Raw genomic sequence first — 19,155 nt, 5'->3', positions numbered from 1 at the left:
ACGACCCTGAGGGATGGCGTGGGAAGGGAGTTTAGGATGGGGGATACGTGTACACCCATGGCTGATTCGTGTCAATGTATGGCAAAAGCCACTATAATACTGTAAAATAATTAGCCTCCAATTAAAATTAATTAAGAAAAAATCATGATCTAGAGAGAGGACCTCCCCCCCCACCAAAAAAAAAAAACACAAAAAACTAAGATCTAGTCCCATCACTTCATGGCACACAGATGGGTAAAAAGTGGAAGCAGTGACAGATTTTATTTTCTTGGGCTCCAAAATCACCGTGGACAGTGACGGCAGGCAGGAAATGAAAAGACACTTGCTGCTTGGAAGAAAAGCTATGACAAACCTAGACAGTGTATTAAAAAGCAGAGACATCATTTTGCTGACAAAGGTCCATATAGTCAAAGCTATGGTTTCTCCAGTAGTCATGTATAGATATGTGAGTTGGACCAAACGGAGGCTTGGTGCCAAAGAATTGATGGTATCAAATGGAGCAATCTCTGGAAGATAGTGAAGGACAGGGAACCCTGGCTTGCTGCAGTTCATGGGGTCACATATAGTGGACATGACTCAGCATGAAGAGAAAAATATTAGCCCAGCTCAATAAAAATGGAATCATCCAGTAACTGGTTTGCAGACATAAAAGTTGTCAGAAGGACATGGGACAGCTTTCTTAAAGTTGTTTTAAGTGTTTACAGCTCATAGTTACGTCTTCAAATCCTAGTTAAACATGCACACATACACACACTTTGTTTGCATCTATGACAAATCTTTCAGTCTTTTCATAAAGATGAGGGATTTTCTTCAGTTTTCCTACAGGGCCAAAGTTCTAGGACCCACAACAGATTTCCCAACCTGAGAATCTGGCAAAGGGACTGAGAACCCCTAGAGAATTTGACTTTGGAGTCTAGCGGGATTTGGTTACGGAACTTACACTGGACTGTGGAAACAGACTCTTGGAGGGCACAATCAAAACCTTGTGTGCACCAGGACCCAGGAGCAAGGAACAGTGAGCCCACAAAAGACTGACTCAGACTTGCCTCTGAGTGTCCAGTAGTCTCCAGTGGAGGTGTGAGTGGTGTCACACCTCCAGGGTCAGCGGTGGCCTGCTGCAGAGTCAGGGGCACTAAGTGCAGCAGTGCATGCACCGGACTTTAAAGGAGGTCACCATTATCTTCATTATCTCCACCATGGTTTGGTCACAGGTCAAACAACAGGGAGGGAATACAGCCCTGCCCATCAACAGAAAATTGGATTAAACATTTACTGAGCATTGCATCACCCATCAGAACAAGACCCAGTTTCCCCCATAGTCAGTCTCTCCATAAGCTTCCATAAGCCTCTTATCCTTGTCCTTCAGAGGACAGACAGAATGAAAACCACAATCAAAGAAAACTAATCAAACTGATCACATGTACCACAGCCTTGTCTAACTCAATGAAACTATGAGCCATGCTGTGTAGGGCCACCCAAGACAGACAGGTCATGGTGGAGAGTTCTGACAAAACATGGTCCACTGGAGAAGGGAATGGCAAACCACTTTAGTATTCTTGCCTTGAGAACCACATGAACAGCCTGAAAAGGCAAAAAGATAGGACACTGAAAGATGAACTCTGCAAGTCAGTAGGTGCCCAATATCATACTGAAGAAGAGTGGAGAAATAACTCCAGAAAGAAAGAAGAGATGGACCCAACGCCCAGTTGTGGATGTGACTGATGATGGAAGTAAAGTATGATGCTGCAAAGAGCAATATTGTATAGGAATCTGGAATGTTAGGTCCATGAATCAAGGTAAATTAGAAGTGGTCAAATAGGAGACAGTAAGAGTGAACATCAACATTTTAGGAATCAGTGAACTAAAATGGACTGGAATGGGCAAATTTAATTCAGATGACCATTATATCTACCACAGTGGGCAAGAATCCCTAAGAAGAAGTGGAGTAGCCCTCATAATCAACAGAAGAGTGCCCCACAAGAGACAAATCAACAAAATACTTGCATGTAACCTTAAAAATGACAGGATGATCTCAGTCCTTTTCCAAGGCAAACCATTCAACATCACAGTAATCCAAGTCTATGCCCCAACCAGTAATGCTGAAGAAGCTGAAGTTGAATGGTTCTATGAAGACCTACAAGACCTTCTAGAAATAACACCCAAAAGATATCCTCTTCATTATAGGAGACTGGATGCAAAAGTCAAGTGACTGGAAGTCAAGAGATACATGGAGTAACAGGCAAATTTGGCCTTGTAGTATAAAATGAAGCAGGACAAAGGATAACAGAGTTTTGCCAAGCATTGATCACAGCAAACACCTCTTTCAACAAAAAAAGAGAAGATTCCACATGGACATCACCAGATGGTCAATACCGAAATCATATTGCTTATAGTCTTTGCAACCAAAGATGAAGAAGCTCTATATAGTCAGCAGAAACAAGACTGGGGGCTGACTGTGGCTCAGAACATGAACTCCTTATTGCCAAATTCAGACTTAAATTGAAAAAAGTAGGGAAAACCACTAGACCATTCAGGTATGACCGAAAGTGGAAGAGACAAACAGATTCAAGGGATTAGATCTGATAGAGTGCCTGAAGAACTATGGATGGAGGTTCATGACATTGTACAGGAGGCAGTGATTAAGACCAACCCCAAGAAAAAGAAATGTAAAAAGGCAAAATGGTTATCTGAGGAGGCCTTAAAAATAGCTGAGAGGAGAAGAGAAGTGAAAGGCAAAGGAGACAAGGAAAGATGTACCCATTTGAATGCAGAGTTCCAAAGAATAGCAAGGAGAGATAAGAAAGCCTTCCTCAGTGATTAATGCAAAGAAATAGCGGAAAACAATAGAATGTGAAAGACTAGAAATCTCTTCAAGAAAATTAGATACCAAGGGAACATTTCATGCCAAGAGGGGCACAATAAAGGACAGAAATGGTATGGACCTAACAGAAGCAAAGGATATTAAGAACAGGTGGCAAGAATACACAGAAGAACTACGCAAAGAAGATCTTTATGACCCAGATAACCATGATAGTGTGCTCACTCACCTAGAGCCAGACATCCTGGAATGTGAAGTCAAATGGGCCTTAAGAAACATCACTAGAAACAAAGCTAGTAGAGGTGATGGAATTCCAGTTGAGCTCTTTCAAATCCTGAAAGATGATGCTGTGAAAGTGCTGCACTCAATATGCCAGCAAATTTGGAAAACTTAGTACTGGCCATAGGACTAGAAAAGGTCAGTTTTCATTCCAATCCCAAAGACAGGTAATGCCAAAGAATGTTCAAACTATCACACAATTGGCACTAGTTTCACATGCTAGCAAAGTAATGCTTAAAATTCTCCAAGACAAGCTTCAATAGTACATGAATCATGAATTCCCAGATGTTCAAGCTGCATGCAGAAAAGGCAGAGGAAACAGAGATCAAATTGCCAACATCCGCTGGATCATGGAAAAAGCAAGAGAGTTCCAGAAAAACATCTATTTCTGCTTTATTGACTACATCAAAGCCTTTGTGTAGATCACAACAAACTGTGGAAAATTCTGAAAGAGATGGGAATACCAGACCACCTGACCTACCTCCTGAGAAATCTGTATGCAGGTCAAGAAGCAACAGTTAGAACCAGACATGCAACAATGGACTCGTTCCAAATTGCGAAAGGAGTGCATCAAGGCTGTATATTGTCACCCTGCTTATTTAACTTATATGCAGAGTACATCATGTGAAATGCTGGGCTGGATGAAGCACAAACTGGAATCAAGATTGCTAGGATAAGTATCAATAACTTCAGATACGCAGATGACACCACCCTTATGGCAAAGAGTGAAGAGGTACTAAAGAGCCTCTTGACGAAGGTGAAAGAGAATGAAAAAGTTGGCTTAAAACTCAACATTCAGAAAACTAAGATCATGGCATCTGGTCCCATCACTTCATGGCAAATAGATGGGGAAACAATGGAAAGTGACAGACTTTTATTTTCTTGGGCTCTAAAATCACTGCAAATGGTGACTGGAGCAATGAAATTAAAAGATGCTTGCTCCATGGAAGAAAAGCTATCACCAACCTAAACAACATATTATAAAGCAGAGACATTACTTTGCTGACAAAGGTCCATCTAGTCAAAGCTATGGTTTTCCCAGTAGTCATGTATGGATGTAAGAGTTCGACTAGAAAGAAAGCTGAGCGCAGAAGAATTGATGATTTTGAACTGTGGTGTTGGACAAGACTCTTAAGAGTCCCTTGGACTGCAAGGAGTTCAAACCAGTCAATCCTAAAGGAAATCAGTCCTGAATATTCATTGGAAGGACTGATGCTGAAACTCCAATACTTTGGCCACCTGATGCAAAGAACTAACTCACTGGAAAAGCCCCTGATGCTGGGAAAGATTGAAGGCGGGAGCAGAAAGGGACAACAGAGGATGAGATGGTTGAATGGCATCACCGACTTGATGGACATGAGTTTGAGTAAGCTCCGGAAGTTGGTGATGGACAGGGAAGCATGGCCTGCTGCAGTCCATGGGTTCACAAAGAATCAAACTTGACTCGGCAACTGGACTGAACTGAACTGATGGCTCATGCTTATAGAGACAGTCCCAATTTAGAAGTCTGGGAAATTCTACTCTGGACCATGTACTATAAGACTCTCCAGTCATTAGAAGTTACAAAGACAAAAATCAGAAGACAAATGCTCGATGTGTCCAGAGGGCTTTGGTGCTCAAGCTGCAGGGTCCTGCTCCCTACAGAAGGTTGAAGGATGGACTGAGAGGGAAAACTAGAGCACAGATTAATTAAGTTCACAGGTAAACCATGCTAATATGGCATGATACTCCCTGGACAAAAATTTACAAACTACACAGTGAAAATCGACACCCCTACTCCAGTTACTTGAAATCATCATCCCTGGAGCCTCAGCTGGGGCCTGGTCATCTCCAATGAACAGTGATAAGAGTATCTAGATTCCAAGGCACCAGCTCCTGGGACAGGTGGGCTGAGGGGTTGAATCTTGAAGGCGATTCAACCACAACCCTGAGCCTCCAGGGCTTTTCCAGCACATAAGTTGGGAGAGTTGAAGGCTGAGTAGCAGTATAGTTTCTGGTCCCCAGGGGCAAAAGCACAGCCATAAAAAAAAAGCATAGGTCATAAACTCTGGTGGGATGAGGGATCTGGGGGGCACTGCCATTTTCTAGCATGCTTGCATCATCACCAAAGTAAAAAAAGCTTTGAGTACAGATAAAGCTCATTGATTTAACTTCTTACTGCCTCCCTGGGGTCTCATTTAAGGCCCTTGCAAAAGATAAGCCCTTTGCTCCTAAGAATCTGTTTACCAGTAGAATGAGACCAAGTGTTAAAACCAAGTATTTGGACACATAAAAACACAAACTTACTAGAGTGCTTCTTTTTCAACTGTAACTGATTCATATGTTAATATAATGTGGTAAAAGCAAGTAAAATAAAATCTGAGGCTTACACATTAACTGAGGTTATTTAACTTTATTATATTTTAAAATCTGAAGACTGTAAAACAGTATTTATACAAACACCTGAGGACTGTTTAACTGGGCACAGCATCTTCACACAAACAATTTGAGAGAAGACAGTTTAAATTAGAATTTTTGTCTTAAAACACAAAGTGAATAACATAGATGAAACCACCCTTTAAATAGTAGCATTCTCATATAAAGTACATTTGGTTTTCTAAAAAAGAAAATGTACATTCTTGCCCCTGGTGTACATTTTATTGGCATTTATAACAAATGGCTAATACTTTTAGCACAGATTCTCATAGCTTATAAACATTACACCAAAGTTATACAAAGTAATAACAATTAACATATAGCACCATTTCCCCTCAAAAGTTCTAACTTTAAAAATAAAACCCAAAATGATAAGTCAGAATTAATGCATCTTCCAAAATTTAGCAGAATAAATGGCTCAGAACTAAGCAAATTAACTAACAACATTGCATAGGACAGAGAACTTCCCTGTATGGAAACCAATCTGTGGATTGTTTCTTATCCCCTGAAGACTAAGCTGAGAGGTACTAGTGATAGCAAATGATGCAAAAATTTTTTCAGAATAAAAACATCCAACTATATAAATAGTTCACCATTACCTCTGTGGCAATGCAAAGTGCCATATTAAATTCAAAAAGAACAGGTTAACTTGTTTGAATACCTACAAGTACAGAATAATATATAAATACAGTATTGAATTCATATGAGGAATAAACATAGACAATAAAATATATATATTTTAAAATTTGGGCACAGGTGTCTTCATGTAAGGGCTTTCCTGATAGCTAAGTTGGTAAAGACTTCGCCTGCAATGCAGGAGACCCCGGTTCGATTCCTGGGTTGGGAAGATCCGCTGGAGAAGGGATAGTCTTCTTCATATAAAGATGTGAGAAAGAATCCCAAGTTAAATGTCTAAGCTTGGAGAAAATATGTAAAGTTTAGAAATAACAGGTATTTCATTGAAAAAATTTAATTGGACTCCATCAAAACCACCCTAGTATAATATCTCCTGCATAGAACAACTACTCTATAATTGTTCAAAATTCATCAAAAACTGATAAAAACACTTTATGAAAGTTTATAAGCTTGTTTTTTCTTTAAATATTAACAAATACAACATATAGAGCAATAGTAACGAAAGGAAGGTAATTTATATGGCTATTCCCTTTCAGGAAATTGACAGAACACAAACAGAACATTGCAGTAACAGACAAAGTATTTGAGAAAGAGATGATATCTATAGTTGCATCTTTAAATTCTCTTCTAAGGAAAACTTCACATGAATTTCATTAGAGAGCCTGTCAGTCCCTGATACTTTCCCCTTTGGGATTTAGCTGTTTTGGTTTTACATATATACATTAACCAAAATCAAAGGTGTTTCTTTGTTTCCTGCAGGAAGTGTATTTGTAAACTCTACAATAAAATAATAAACAGAGATAAAGAACTGCCTATTTGAATATGCTAGTACTAACATGTTAATGGCTTTTAAAGAAGTAGACTGGACTTATAATAGAGTTCTGCAATTCTGGATATAATGTAGTTTTAGAGGAACTATCTACAAAACAAAAATTGCTATGAGAATAAAAATACTTTTAAATTAAAAGTTATCAAAACAACTGAAAATTATGTCTAAACTTATATATTTTTTCAATTATATTTTCCTTCTTTAAGTTTTTCAATATAATAACATAACTTTAAGGCTGGCCCCAGTTTCAGTCCCATATACTTCATAATCACATCACTTTTGAGTAGTAGCAGAGCCTTCCCATCAATTTCCTATAGAGAGAAATAAATTATACTTATTAGCACTGATTTCACATTTTGTCAAGTTACTTACATATAAGAACATGTAAATAGAGTGTAGCTGTATATTCTCAATATATATTCTGAGTTTGCATTTATTTCCTGAAAACTATTAAAAACATAACTTATATGTGTAACATCATTTGAAAATTTCTAAATTCACTTCAAATTTTAACAAAAAGTAAACTTTACCTAGTGTCTTTGAAGAATGGCCTTTAGCATCAAACTATCTGATTTTAAAAACTATGTGCTGAATAAAATACCACATATCTATGACAAATGGTAGATAGAAAATTATGAATGATAGAAATGAATTTCAGACAGTCATCAACTTTCTTAGAAAGGCTGGGAATGTATGTCAGCATTAATGCAAACTCTGAATGTGCTAAACAGTGTTGTCTTTATGTTGAAAGCTATTTATTTAATTATGTGAAGCTAATTAGATGCTAAAACATATTACTGATTTTCTTACAATATGAAAAAGGATACAAAAGGATACATTTGGTCATGAATTTGATTTGTTAGAGAAGACTATAAACATTATTTATCAGACACAAGGTATCCTCCTAATACTATTTATTTGCTTAATAAAACAATTTATGTTTTGCAAGTATGTTTGATTTTCCTGAGTTCCTATTTAAAATAAAGCTGCACTTAATCTTATACAGTTACTGGATTCATTGGGCATTGTAATAAGAAGGACACCATGTTACAAAGGTGGTCATTCCCTCCTATTCACAATCCCGGGGCCAAGCAGGGAGCAGGTGGGGAGGAGGATCTTTGTAGCTGGTCTTACAAAGGAGAATACACCTGAGAGTGGCCATGCTGAATCATCTTCTCTTGAGAACTCAAAGACGTGTAAGTATGTTAGGGACTTGGGTACCCATTTAAAGCACAGATCCAGCCTCTATCCTTTAAGGATCTAACTTTGGGCAAAGTGAACTCTCTCAAATATGGAAAAATCAGTTGATAGGGTTCCCCCACCATCCACACTAATCAGTAACCAACTGAAGGGCCTGCAAAGAGATAATTCAAAGTCATTACAGCAGGAAAACTGGATCAAAAGATACATTACATGTTGCCTGAAGAGGTCAGCAAGGGGGCCTGACTTCTGAGGATCTTTATGTTTCATAAACTGTATCACTTCATCCACAGACCAGGTTTCAGGGTCCTTAGAGAAGCCTTTCTTCAGGACACTGGGGTCAGGTACAGCTATATAACTTGGAGCTTCAACTGGGGGGAAAAAAGACAAATCATACTTGACCTGATCATTATCCTGACAGAAAAGATGTTAAGCAGGGAATAATTTTATCATTCCTGGAATGTTCTGTGAAGTACCCCAGCATGGACCCAGGATTCCAAAGGTAAAATTTAGTGAAAGCCTAGATAAAGATGACCTGAGGATAGCTACCCAAGAATGTCCCACTTGAGCTCCTCCAAACAACAAAAGCAACTTCAGAATGTATCCTAGAGTTTCAAAGATCATGATACAGACCAAACAATCCAAGGCCTCTTTGACCATAAGCAAATACAGAAAAAGACCTGTAACTTAGGTTAAATCAAGGTTAATCTAAGCTAATCTATTGCTCTCTTCCTTTAAGTATTTTGAAGAATTTCTCTCAATCTTCCTCCTCTTGAGAAAAGACTCAAGATTAGGTTTGAGTCTTTTACTAGCTAACTGCAATGAAAATCCAAAGAATTTACAGTTTTATAATTGTTTAAATTAATTCACTTTAATCAATAATTTTCAATAAACCGTATTATCTCTTGAGAACCAAATTAGTTCTTTTACTGAATCTCTAACCATGTATTCAATAAAGATTATTTTTAGCATCAATTTATTCTTTAAACTCCTGTCTCTCAAGGCTTAAATTCTTACTTGAATTTTGAAGAAAACAAGATTATTTTGTACTTAGTTAGGTCAGAAGCAACTTTAACATTATACGGAATACCTCTTTCAAATTTTACTGCATAGTGATAGATATTTTGGTTGAAGGTTTATATATTTAAAAAGAAATCGAAACATGAAATAATTTAAGTGCTCATACCTCAAAAAGTTATAGTTGTGCTATTCACTAAGTTGTACTCAAACTTTCTTTCTGTCCAGACACGTATTCGTTTCCTTAACCAGAATGCCTGACTCTCTAAAGTTAGTATATGATAACAGAAGCGGGTTTGGTGCTTTGCTAGGAAGATTTGTTTCTCTAAACAAAGACCATCAACACAAATTTGATCTTTTCATGTGTGTGAATTACCCAAAAGCGAACCTTTTCTTTCCTGTCATCTGTGCTCTAGCCATCTTAGGGGTATTTTAGGTATTCATCCAAGGAAAGGGCAAAGAAAACAGAAGACGTAAGAACTTGCAATGGTAAATTTTTGGTGTAGCTCAGAATTTTATATATTTTCTTTTTAAATTTTATAACTTTGATGTGAAATAAAAATTCTTTACTAAAATCTATTCTACTTTCTCCTTGAGAAGGAAATGGCAACCCACTCCAGTACCCTTGCCTGGAAAATCCCATGGACAGAGGAGCCTGGTAGGCTATACAGCCCATGGGGGTCACAAAGAGTTGGACACGACTGAATAACTTCACTTCACTCACATCCTACTTTCTACTTGTCAGAAATAAAAATGTTGGTCTACCAAGAAACACTGCTAGGTTGTATCAACTCGAGTAAAAGTGATGATGATATAGACCATGTCATGCCTGAGGCATTCTAACAATTCAGACAGAAAAGTCTTCTCCTTTAACTCAAAAGAGACTCAATTTAATATTTAAAAAATTACTGGCAAGGCTAATCATACCTCTAAATTAACATATTTTGTGGGATTTTTTGTTTCTGTCATCAGAATCTGGTATGGGTTATGTCTTGATGTAAAAATAGGATTTCTAGTACAAAATTATAATTTTGTATTAAAAATAAAACAGCTGTGAGCCCACCTATCTATAATCTACCATGAAAAAATACTTTAATTGGGCCCATATCTTCAAGATAATCAGAGAAGGTTATAAACATTACATTAGTAGTATTATTCACATAATTATATGAAAAATAAGTAAAGTCCAGTCACGCTCTTCTCCTTAATGGCTCTGTCTTATATACACTAGGAGATCAGTAAATATTGCTGGTATAAATGAAATGAAAGTGACTTGATTTTATCCCAGATGATACTGAATTTCTTTCGTTTAATAAAAATCAATTTGTTTCATTCAAATACTGGGGTGGGGCAGGGCAGGAGGTTGTGTGAGCATCGCAAGAGGTTGTGTGAGCATCATCAGAAATCAAGGTAGACTCAGCTGTAAATAACAGTTCCAACACCTTAAAGAAAATAAAGTGAAATGCTTACCTATTCTCTGAAGATGTACATACAGCCCTGGAGTCAGAGTGCCTGGACTGGCCAAGCCACTTTCTAGTTGGGAGACCTTAGTTAAACGACTTCTCAGATTTCTCACCTGAAAATGTTTACCAGCACCTACATCTCAAGAAACTGTTGTAAATATGTAATGCATGAAGCAATGTAAATATTATGTGCTGGCACATAATATCAGATGGTAATGAAGATGATGATGATTTTATTACTATTAAGTAATATTATTACTATTAAGTCTTTCCACACCTAGGAAGACTACAGGCTAGCATCCTCAAACCCCAAAACAGGCTACTTTGGCATGGTAGTGTTAGACATACATTTGGAAGTGAGATTTAGCATTAGAAGTAACCTTTAGAGCATTCTTCTAAGAAGGCCTATCTTCATAAGCTCATATAGTGAAAATATCTAAAAGCTTATAATACACTACCCCTTTATAAAATGAACATCTAACTTTAGATTCTTTACAAAAATCACTCCAAAACCAGAGACAATCTATATGGGGTATATGAGAAGGGAGTGACAACATTAAATGTGTCACAGCATGTGTACAGATGATATCCATGATAAAAGGCAAGGGAGTGAGTTGATTCCTACTTCCTTTATTCCTCAACCTTGCCTAAATGCCTATCTGGTGAAAAAAGACAAAACACTTATTCCCTCCACCCCAACATCCTTAATCTTTAAAAGGGTACAGGATAGAGCTATCTTTGCACGTGGAAGGCTGTTCTGGCTCTTTCTAAATGAGTGGCAGGATGCTGTACAGTTTGTACACATCATGCTCTCCTGGTGGGTGTGAGGGAACGACTGAGAGTGTGGAAAACAGGGAAATGGCTGCAGCAACAGGATGCCAGAGCCGAGATCTGGGAGCCAAGTACAGGCTGGGGCCAGGAAAGGTCTCAAGAGGGACAAGGAAGGGAGCACATCAGAATGAAGAGGGAGTGTATCCTTCCAGGCCTCAAGAGTCATGCAAGGTTTGTGAGTCCAGACAGTATCCAAGGAAATGAGAAACTACAATGGAAACTGAAATGAAAACCAATAAAATAAGAAGTCTCTATCAGAAACATGATTGGTGATCCAGATCCCCAGAAACAGTTCTGTAATGCCATGAGGATTAGAGCATCTGCAGCAGCTTGGCCCTGACAATGATGTGAAGGGGAGGACTCTTACCTCCTCAATTTTGACAATTTCTTCAATGTGATAAACTCAGGGGATGATGTGGGGCATGGAACCTTAAGGGGAAAGACAAACCCATCGGATGAGAATCATTGTTTTGGAAAATACCTTCACTTTCCCTCTGCATTTCAAATTCAACTTCAAGCTGACTACTCTTGATAGATGATTTGGTCTCCACTACTTTGGGGCTTGAGGTGCATGACACACTTTGAGAACCATTCATGGAGACTGGAGTATGAGTGCTTATAGGATTTTTTCTGACAGGACTCAAAGAATTTGCTGAACTAAGTGGTGACTTCTTGGACTCTTCAGAAAGCTTTTCCTCTTTGGCCATGCCATCTTCCTCAGAAGGTAATACTTCCTCTACAAGGAAAAAAAGAAGAAGACAATAAGAAAAAAGACAAAGGCAATTATCTTCAACAGACTTACAGTTTGAATACTACTAAAATGTCAAAAATCCCCTATATTGGCAACAATGGTTTACTTAAGCCATGCTATAATGAACTACAAACCTCTAACACAAAGCAGATGGCCATCCCCTTCTTGATGTTTATAATAATGGACACTGTCCTGAAATCCAAATTGATTCTAATGACATCATAACTAACCCTTGCCAGTCTTGCCACCAAGACTATGAACACTTCACTAAAACATTTATTTTTACGAATACAGTTCTTACACAATTGGTTTCTAACATTTGCTTACTACTTGGGCACTTAAAAAAAAACAACCTTCACTGGAGAAATGTTTTAGGTTTTTCTATTCCTCTTTCTATAAAGCTTTTGGCAATACAAAGCTGAATGGGAAATGCTGCTATAATTGTTTTTCTTTAATCTAAGGAGAAATGACAACTGTGCATTTCTTAAGGGAATGAAGTGCTCAACAAAGCTGCCAAAGTAATAGCTAACTGCCAAACGGATTTGGCAGTTGGGAAACATACTCCCCTATTCCCAACACCAACACTCAACAGCATACATAAGTGATAGCAGAGTGACTTTTCTTTCCAATCATGCAACATGTAACTACTGTTTACCTTCAGAGGCATGCACTATTATTCTGGGTTGCTTAGGAGAGAGAGGAGCAACATAAGGCAGAGGTTGCTCAGAAGGTCGTTTGGTGATTTTCTTTTCTGTTATATCTTCTTCTACTGTTTTCAAAAAAAGAGATGTCTACTGTAACTAATTAATATACTTAAGCATTTTTATATCAACAGCATAAAACACTTCTTCGTATATCATCTGTCTACTATAACTTCATCAATAATCAATCATTTGTTTATGAACAAGATGTGCTCATTTCATCCTATTAAATATTTCAGTGATATACAAGGGTTAAAACCATTATATCTAGGCTTCACTTATTCTAGGGTCATCATATTTTTCTAACTCTCTCAGGCAGCAGTGAGGCAACTAAAAAGGCCTGAGAAAATTGCTCCCATGAACAACAAAGTTTAAGAATTCAGAGAAGTTAGAGTAGACAGAGTACAAAGAACACTCCATTTTATAGGTAACAATCCTGGCCTAGGGCTACTCTTCAAACAATTCTACTGCTTACTTATCATTCAACCAAATGCATTTCTTCTTAAAAGACCATTCTTTAAGGCATAACCCTAAAATGAATCAATATTTTGATTTAATCTCCAACTAAAAGGAAAAATAAAGTACAATAAAAATCTATAAAGTAGGATAATAGATATTCAGAAAGGAGAGAGACTGCAATGACAAAGTACCAAAGTCAAACTTCATCTAGCTAAAAATGGCTAAAGGTCAGGAATGTCCCTTAAAATCATCTGATAAGTAATTTTTAAACATCCAGTTACTGACTGATTATGAATGAGCCTAAGAGCGCTCTCAACATTTGATTTTATTTTTAATCATCAACTACAAAAATCAACAGCCAAAACATATTTCAGTGAGTAGGACGTATTTCTACAATTGCGACTGTTAAATTCTAAGAAAAGAATTAACTGACTTTTTTCATACCAATTTACTGATACAGAAAATTTGAACACTAAAGTATACACTTTCTACAGTTTTCTATAGGTATTTACTTCAGAATTATAGCAAGATCAGAAAAAGTCTTTACTTACCTTTTATATACAACATTATAATACTTTATGAAAAGTTTATGAAGCTACTATATGGTCTACTATCTGGGATTGATACAAACATAAAATTGATTCTTGACTTCTGTTTCTGGGTACTGTAGTAAGCTAAGGCATGAAACTGTTCCTGCAGAGTAACTAGAAAAAGCCAGATAATTTACAAAGTACTTTAAAAGTCATCATAGAGAGGCACTTCCAAGATGACTGATTAAGGACTTTCCATTCCTTCATAAAACTAATGACAGCACTGGCAAAATCAATTTCTTCAAAATTCTGGATGTTAACAAAAGGCTTGAGTGAGTGAAAGCCACTCAAGTCATGTCTGACCTTCTGACTCCATGGACTGTAGCCTGCCAGGCTCCTCTGTCCATAGAATTCTCCAGGCCAGAATTCTGGAATGGGTAGCCATTCCCTTCTCCAGGGGATCTTCCCAACCCAGGGATCGAACACAGGTCTCCTGCATTGCAGGTGATTCTTTACTGTCTGAGCCACCAGGGAAGCCCAAGAATACTAGAATGGGTAGCCTATCCCTTCTCCAGGGGATAAAACAATCAAAAAAGTGTTTATTCAAGAAAAATGGCTGAATATCACAACAACAAATTCTGTGACACTTTAGCTTCCCCCATCTTAATCTCAGTTTTTCAGGAGTTTTGCAAACTAACAGCTTTGCAACTATAGTAGCTGTGAAAGCCAGCACCCTAACACTGGAAGAGGCACAAAGCCTTTGGAATTCTACAAAAGCTCCACCCTCAGAGAACTGTCACTGAAAACCTCTGATCTCTGGGCTTGTTTTATTTGACCTAAATCAGAGCCTGCTCTGTGTGAACAGTCCTATCTCCAAAGCACTGGTCAAAAATTAAACCAAATCAAAACCAAAAAAACCACAACAGAGGCAAATGTTTAGCAGTGAAGCTCTCTGAGGCAGGATTATCAGTTGAGGTTGACAAAAAGCTTGACCAAAAGAACTGGAGAATGAGATGCCCATTAGGACACTTAGAAAAGCACCGAGCTATTCCTGCAAATCTGTAAGGCCGTATATATGTGCATGGCTTTATGAATGCTTAGGAAAGACTTTAGAAGGTCCTAATCTTTCATTTCATGACAACTTTGAAGCTCTGCACAGGAGTGTGAAGTTTCAACACACACACACACACACAAAAACCTTGACAAAGGCTGGAAGATATACTGGTTCTGGGCACTTAGGAAAATCCCTGTCCAATCATTAGCAGACCACTAAGGTCATAGCAAACACTCTCTTCCAACAACACAAGAGAACACACGGACATCACCAGATGGTCAACATCAAAATCAGATTGATTATATTCTTTGCAGCCAAAGATGGAGAAGCTCTATACAGTCAGCAAAAACAAGACCGGGAGCTGACTGTGGCTCAGATCATGAACACCTTATTGCCAAATTCAGACTGAAATAGTAGAAAGTGGGGAAAACCACTAGACCATTCAGGTATGACCTAAATCAAATCCCTTATGATTATACAGTGGAAGTGTCAAATAAATTTAAGGGACTGGATCTGATAAGAGTGCCTGATGAACTATGGACGGAGGTTTGTGACATTGTACAGGAGACAGGGATCAAGACCATCCACAGGAAAAGAAATGCAAAAAAGCAAAATGGCTGTCTGAGGAGGCCTTACAAATAGCTGTGAAAAGAAGAGAAGCGAAAAGCAAAGGAGAAAAGGAAAGATATAAGCATCTGAATGCAGAGTTCCAAAAAAATAGCAAGGAGAGACAAGAAAGCCTTCCTCAGCAATCAATGCAAAGAAAGAGAAGAAAACAACAGAATGGGAAAGACTAGAGATCTCTTCAAGAAAATTAGAGATACCAAGGGAACATTTCATGCAAAGATGGGCTCGATAAAGGACAGAAATGGTATGGACCTAACAGAAGCAGAAGATATTAAGACGTGGCAAGAATACACAGAAGAACTGTACAAAAAAGAGCTTCACAACCAAGATACTCATGATGGTGTGATCACTCACCTAGAGCCAGACATCCTGGAATGTGAAGTCAAGTGGGCCTTAGAAAGCATCGCTACGCACAAAGCTAGTGGAGGTGATGGCATTCCAGTTGAGCTATTTCAAATCCTGAAAGATGATGCTGTGAAAGTGCACTCAATATGCCAGCAAATTTGGAAAACTCAGCAGTGGCCACAGGACTGGAAAAGGTCAGTTTTCATTCCAATCCCAAAGAAAGGCAATGCCAAAGAATGCTCAAACTACCACACAACTGCACTCAGCTCACACACTAGTAAAGTAATGCTCAAAATTCTCCAAGCTAGGCTTCAGCAATATGTGAACCGTGAACTTCCAGATGTTCAAGCTGGTTTTAGAAAAGGCAGAGGAACCAGAGATCAAATTGCCAACATCTGCTGGATCATGGAAAAAGGAAGGGAGTTCCAGAAAAACATCTATTTCTGCTTTATTGACTATGCCAAAGCCTTTGACTCTGTGGATCACAAGAAACTGTGGAAAATTCTGAAAGAGATGGGAATACCAGACCACCTAACCTGCCTCTTGAGAAACCTATATGCAGATCAGGAAGCAACAGTTAGAACTGGACATGGAACAACAGACTGGTCCCAAATAGGAAAAGGAGTACATCAAGGCTGTATATTGTCACCCTGCTTATTTAACTTCTATGCAGAGTACATCACGAGACATGCTGGGCTGGAAGAAGCACAAGCTAGAATCAAGATTGTCGGGAGAAATATCAATAACCTCAGATATGCAGATGACACCACCCTTATGGCAGAAAGTGAAGAGGAACTCAAAAGCCTCTTGATGAAAGTGCAAGAGGAGAGTGAAAAAGTTGGCTTAAAGCTCAACATTCAGAAAACAAAGATCATGGCATCTGGCCCCATCACTTCATGGGAAATAATGTGAGATAGCAACCGAAAACTGTGGGATAACCAGAGAGAAAAAAAAGAGAACTTTCCCAAGAAAGACTCTAACCTAATGCGCGGCTTGGCCTACTCACAGAACAAAGGATTGAGCAAATAGCAAAGGAGAGCTAGCTCCTGTATACAGCCCCCTCCCCCACCGGAGGCAGAGAGGCAGGTGTGCAATAACAAGAGCTGGAAGGCAAGGAGCAATCTAGGCCCCAGAGACTGGCATCCTCTGCCAAACTGTGAGCAGGTTCCCAATTGATAACCATATATTTCTGGGATCCTAGAGGGTTGACATCTGCCAGGAGGGTTGCAGCCTGAGATCAGCTCCCCAGATGAGACACAGGGCACATCAGAGACAGTGCTCTCATGGTGCACCAGGGAAACTGAGCAGCTAGGACCCAGGAGGTGATTAAGACGCACAGCCCAACTGGGACAGTGTGCTTGCCAAGCACCTGGTCACCTGAGCTGCTCGGACCTGGGAAGGGCACAAAACGCATGCCCAACCGACTCTGTGCCCTTGTGGAGAACGCGAGAACCTGAACCTGAGCAGCTTAGACCTGGGAAGTGCAGGAAACGCAGGGCCCACTTTGGACAGTACCCCTGCAGAGCAACCTGGAGCCTGAGCAGTGTAGACCTGGAAAGCACACACCACCATGAGCTGGGGCAAACCCAGTGTGGTCCATACACTGCGAGCACTCACCACAAACGCCTGTGGTTATTGTTTGCAGTGTTACTCCCTTTCCACAACACAACTAAACAAGTGAGCCTAAATAAGTGACCACTTTTGCCCCCTTGTCTCAGGGTGGAAATTAGACCCCGAAGAGACTTGCAAACAGAGGAAGGCAAAATAAACAAAGAGGGAACTGCTCTCGAACTGACAGGTGCAACAGATTAAAACCTGGTAGTTAACACTGACTAAGCATTGGAAGGGGCCTATAGATTTTCAGAAGTATAAGCTGGAACAAGGAAATATCTGACACAGAACTGACCACACACTGCCCACAACAGCTCCAGAGAAATTTCTAAATATATTTTTACTATTACCATTTTTTATTTTTTTAAATGCTTTATTACTACTTTAATTTTCATTTTTATACCCTACTATTACCTTGCAAAAAAAAGACCCTATTTTTAACGCAAATTTCATATATATATTTTATAATTTTTGTGATAGATTTTGTTTTGCATTTTTAATATTGTATTTTTCAGAGTCTACTCTAGGTTTTTAATCTTTGCTTTTTGGTATTTGCTATTAATTTTGTACCTTTAAGAATCTAATCTGCAATAACCATTTTCACACAGGGGTGTGATTACTGGCTTCATTGCTCTTTCCACTTCTGACTCTCCCTTTTCTGCACCTCGTCACCTATATCTCCTCCCTCCCACTTCTATTCTCTACTTAACTCTGTGAATCTCTCTGGGTGTTTCAGGCTGTGGAGAACACCTAGGGAACTGATTACTGGCTAGACTGGTCTCTCCCCTTTTGACTCCCCTTCTTCTCCTCCTGGTCACCTCTATCACCCTCCTCCCTCTTCTCTTCTCTGTGTAACTCCATGAACCTATCTGGGTATTCCAGACTGTGGAGAGCACATAGGGAATTGATTACTGCCTAGATAGCTCTCTCCCCTTTTGACTCCCCCTCTTCTCCTGGTCACCTCTATCTTTCTCCTCCCTCTTCTCTTCTCCATGTATCTCTGTGAACCTTTCTGGGTATCCCTCACTGTGGAGAATTTTTTCATCATTAACCTAGATGTTTTATCATCTGTGGTGTATAGATGGAGAAGTCTTGAGGCTACTGTAATAAAAAGACTGAAAGCCAGAGTCAGGAGGCTGAAATCCAAAACTTGAGATCACCACAAAACTCCTGATGCCAGGGAACATTAATAAACAAGAGCGAATCCAAAAGCCTCCATATTTACACTGAAACCAAGCTCCACCCAAGAGCCAACAAGTTCCAGAGCAAGACATACCACATTAATTCTCCAGTAGTGCAGGAACAGAGCCCAGAGCGTTAAAATACAGGCTGCCCAAAGCCATGCCAAACCCACAGATGCCCCAAAACTCACTACTGGACACTTCATTGCACTGCAGAGAGCAGAGACCCAGCTTCATCCACCAGAACACAGATGCAAGATCCCCTAACCTAGAAACCTTGACAAGCCACTAGTCCAACCCCACTCACAGGGAGCAAGCTCCACAATAAAGAGGAAACACAAACTTCCAGCCTACAGAAAGGCCACCCGAAACACAGAAATTTAAACAAAATGAAAAGGCAAAGAAATA

General features: G+C 39.0%; 1 protein-coding gene across 1 annotated transcript in view; it reads right to left on the bottom strand.

Moving 5' to 3' along the window:
- Positions 1 to 7,159: 7,159 nt before the first annotated feature.
- SCML2 (Scm polycomb group protein like 2) overlaps positions 7,160 to 19,155 on the bottom strand; it is an 88,255-nt gene continuing 76,259 nt past the window's right edge. The window contains exons 11-14 of the mRNA XM_068962206.1: positions 12,895 to 13,008; positions 11,970 to 12,224; positions 8,391 to 8,542; positions 7,160 to 7,288 (exon numbers count right to left, since the gene is read on the bottom strand). Of these exons, the coding sequence (XP_068818307.1) occupies positions 7,160 to 7,288; positions 8,391 to 8,542; positions 11,970 to 12,224; positions 12,895 to 13,008 (650 nt within the window). The remainder of the gene's footprint in view (positions 7,289 to 8,390; positions 8,543 to 11,969; positions 12,225 to 12,894; positions 13,009 to 19,155) is intronic.

Source organism: Capricornis sumatraensis, chromosome X (assembly GCF_032405125.1).
Source record: "Capricornis sumatraensis isolate serow.1 chromosome X, serow.2, whole genome shotgun sequence".
In the NCBI taxonomy this organism is placed as follows: domain Eukaryota; kingdom Metazoa; phylum Chordata; class Mammalia; order Artiodactyla; family Bovidae; genus Capricornis; species Capricornis sumatraensis.
The sequence above is the reverse complement of the archived record's forward strand: the minus strand, read 5'-3'. Positions and strand labels throughout refer to the sequence as shown.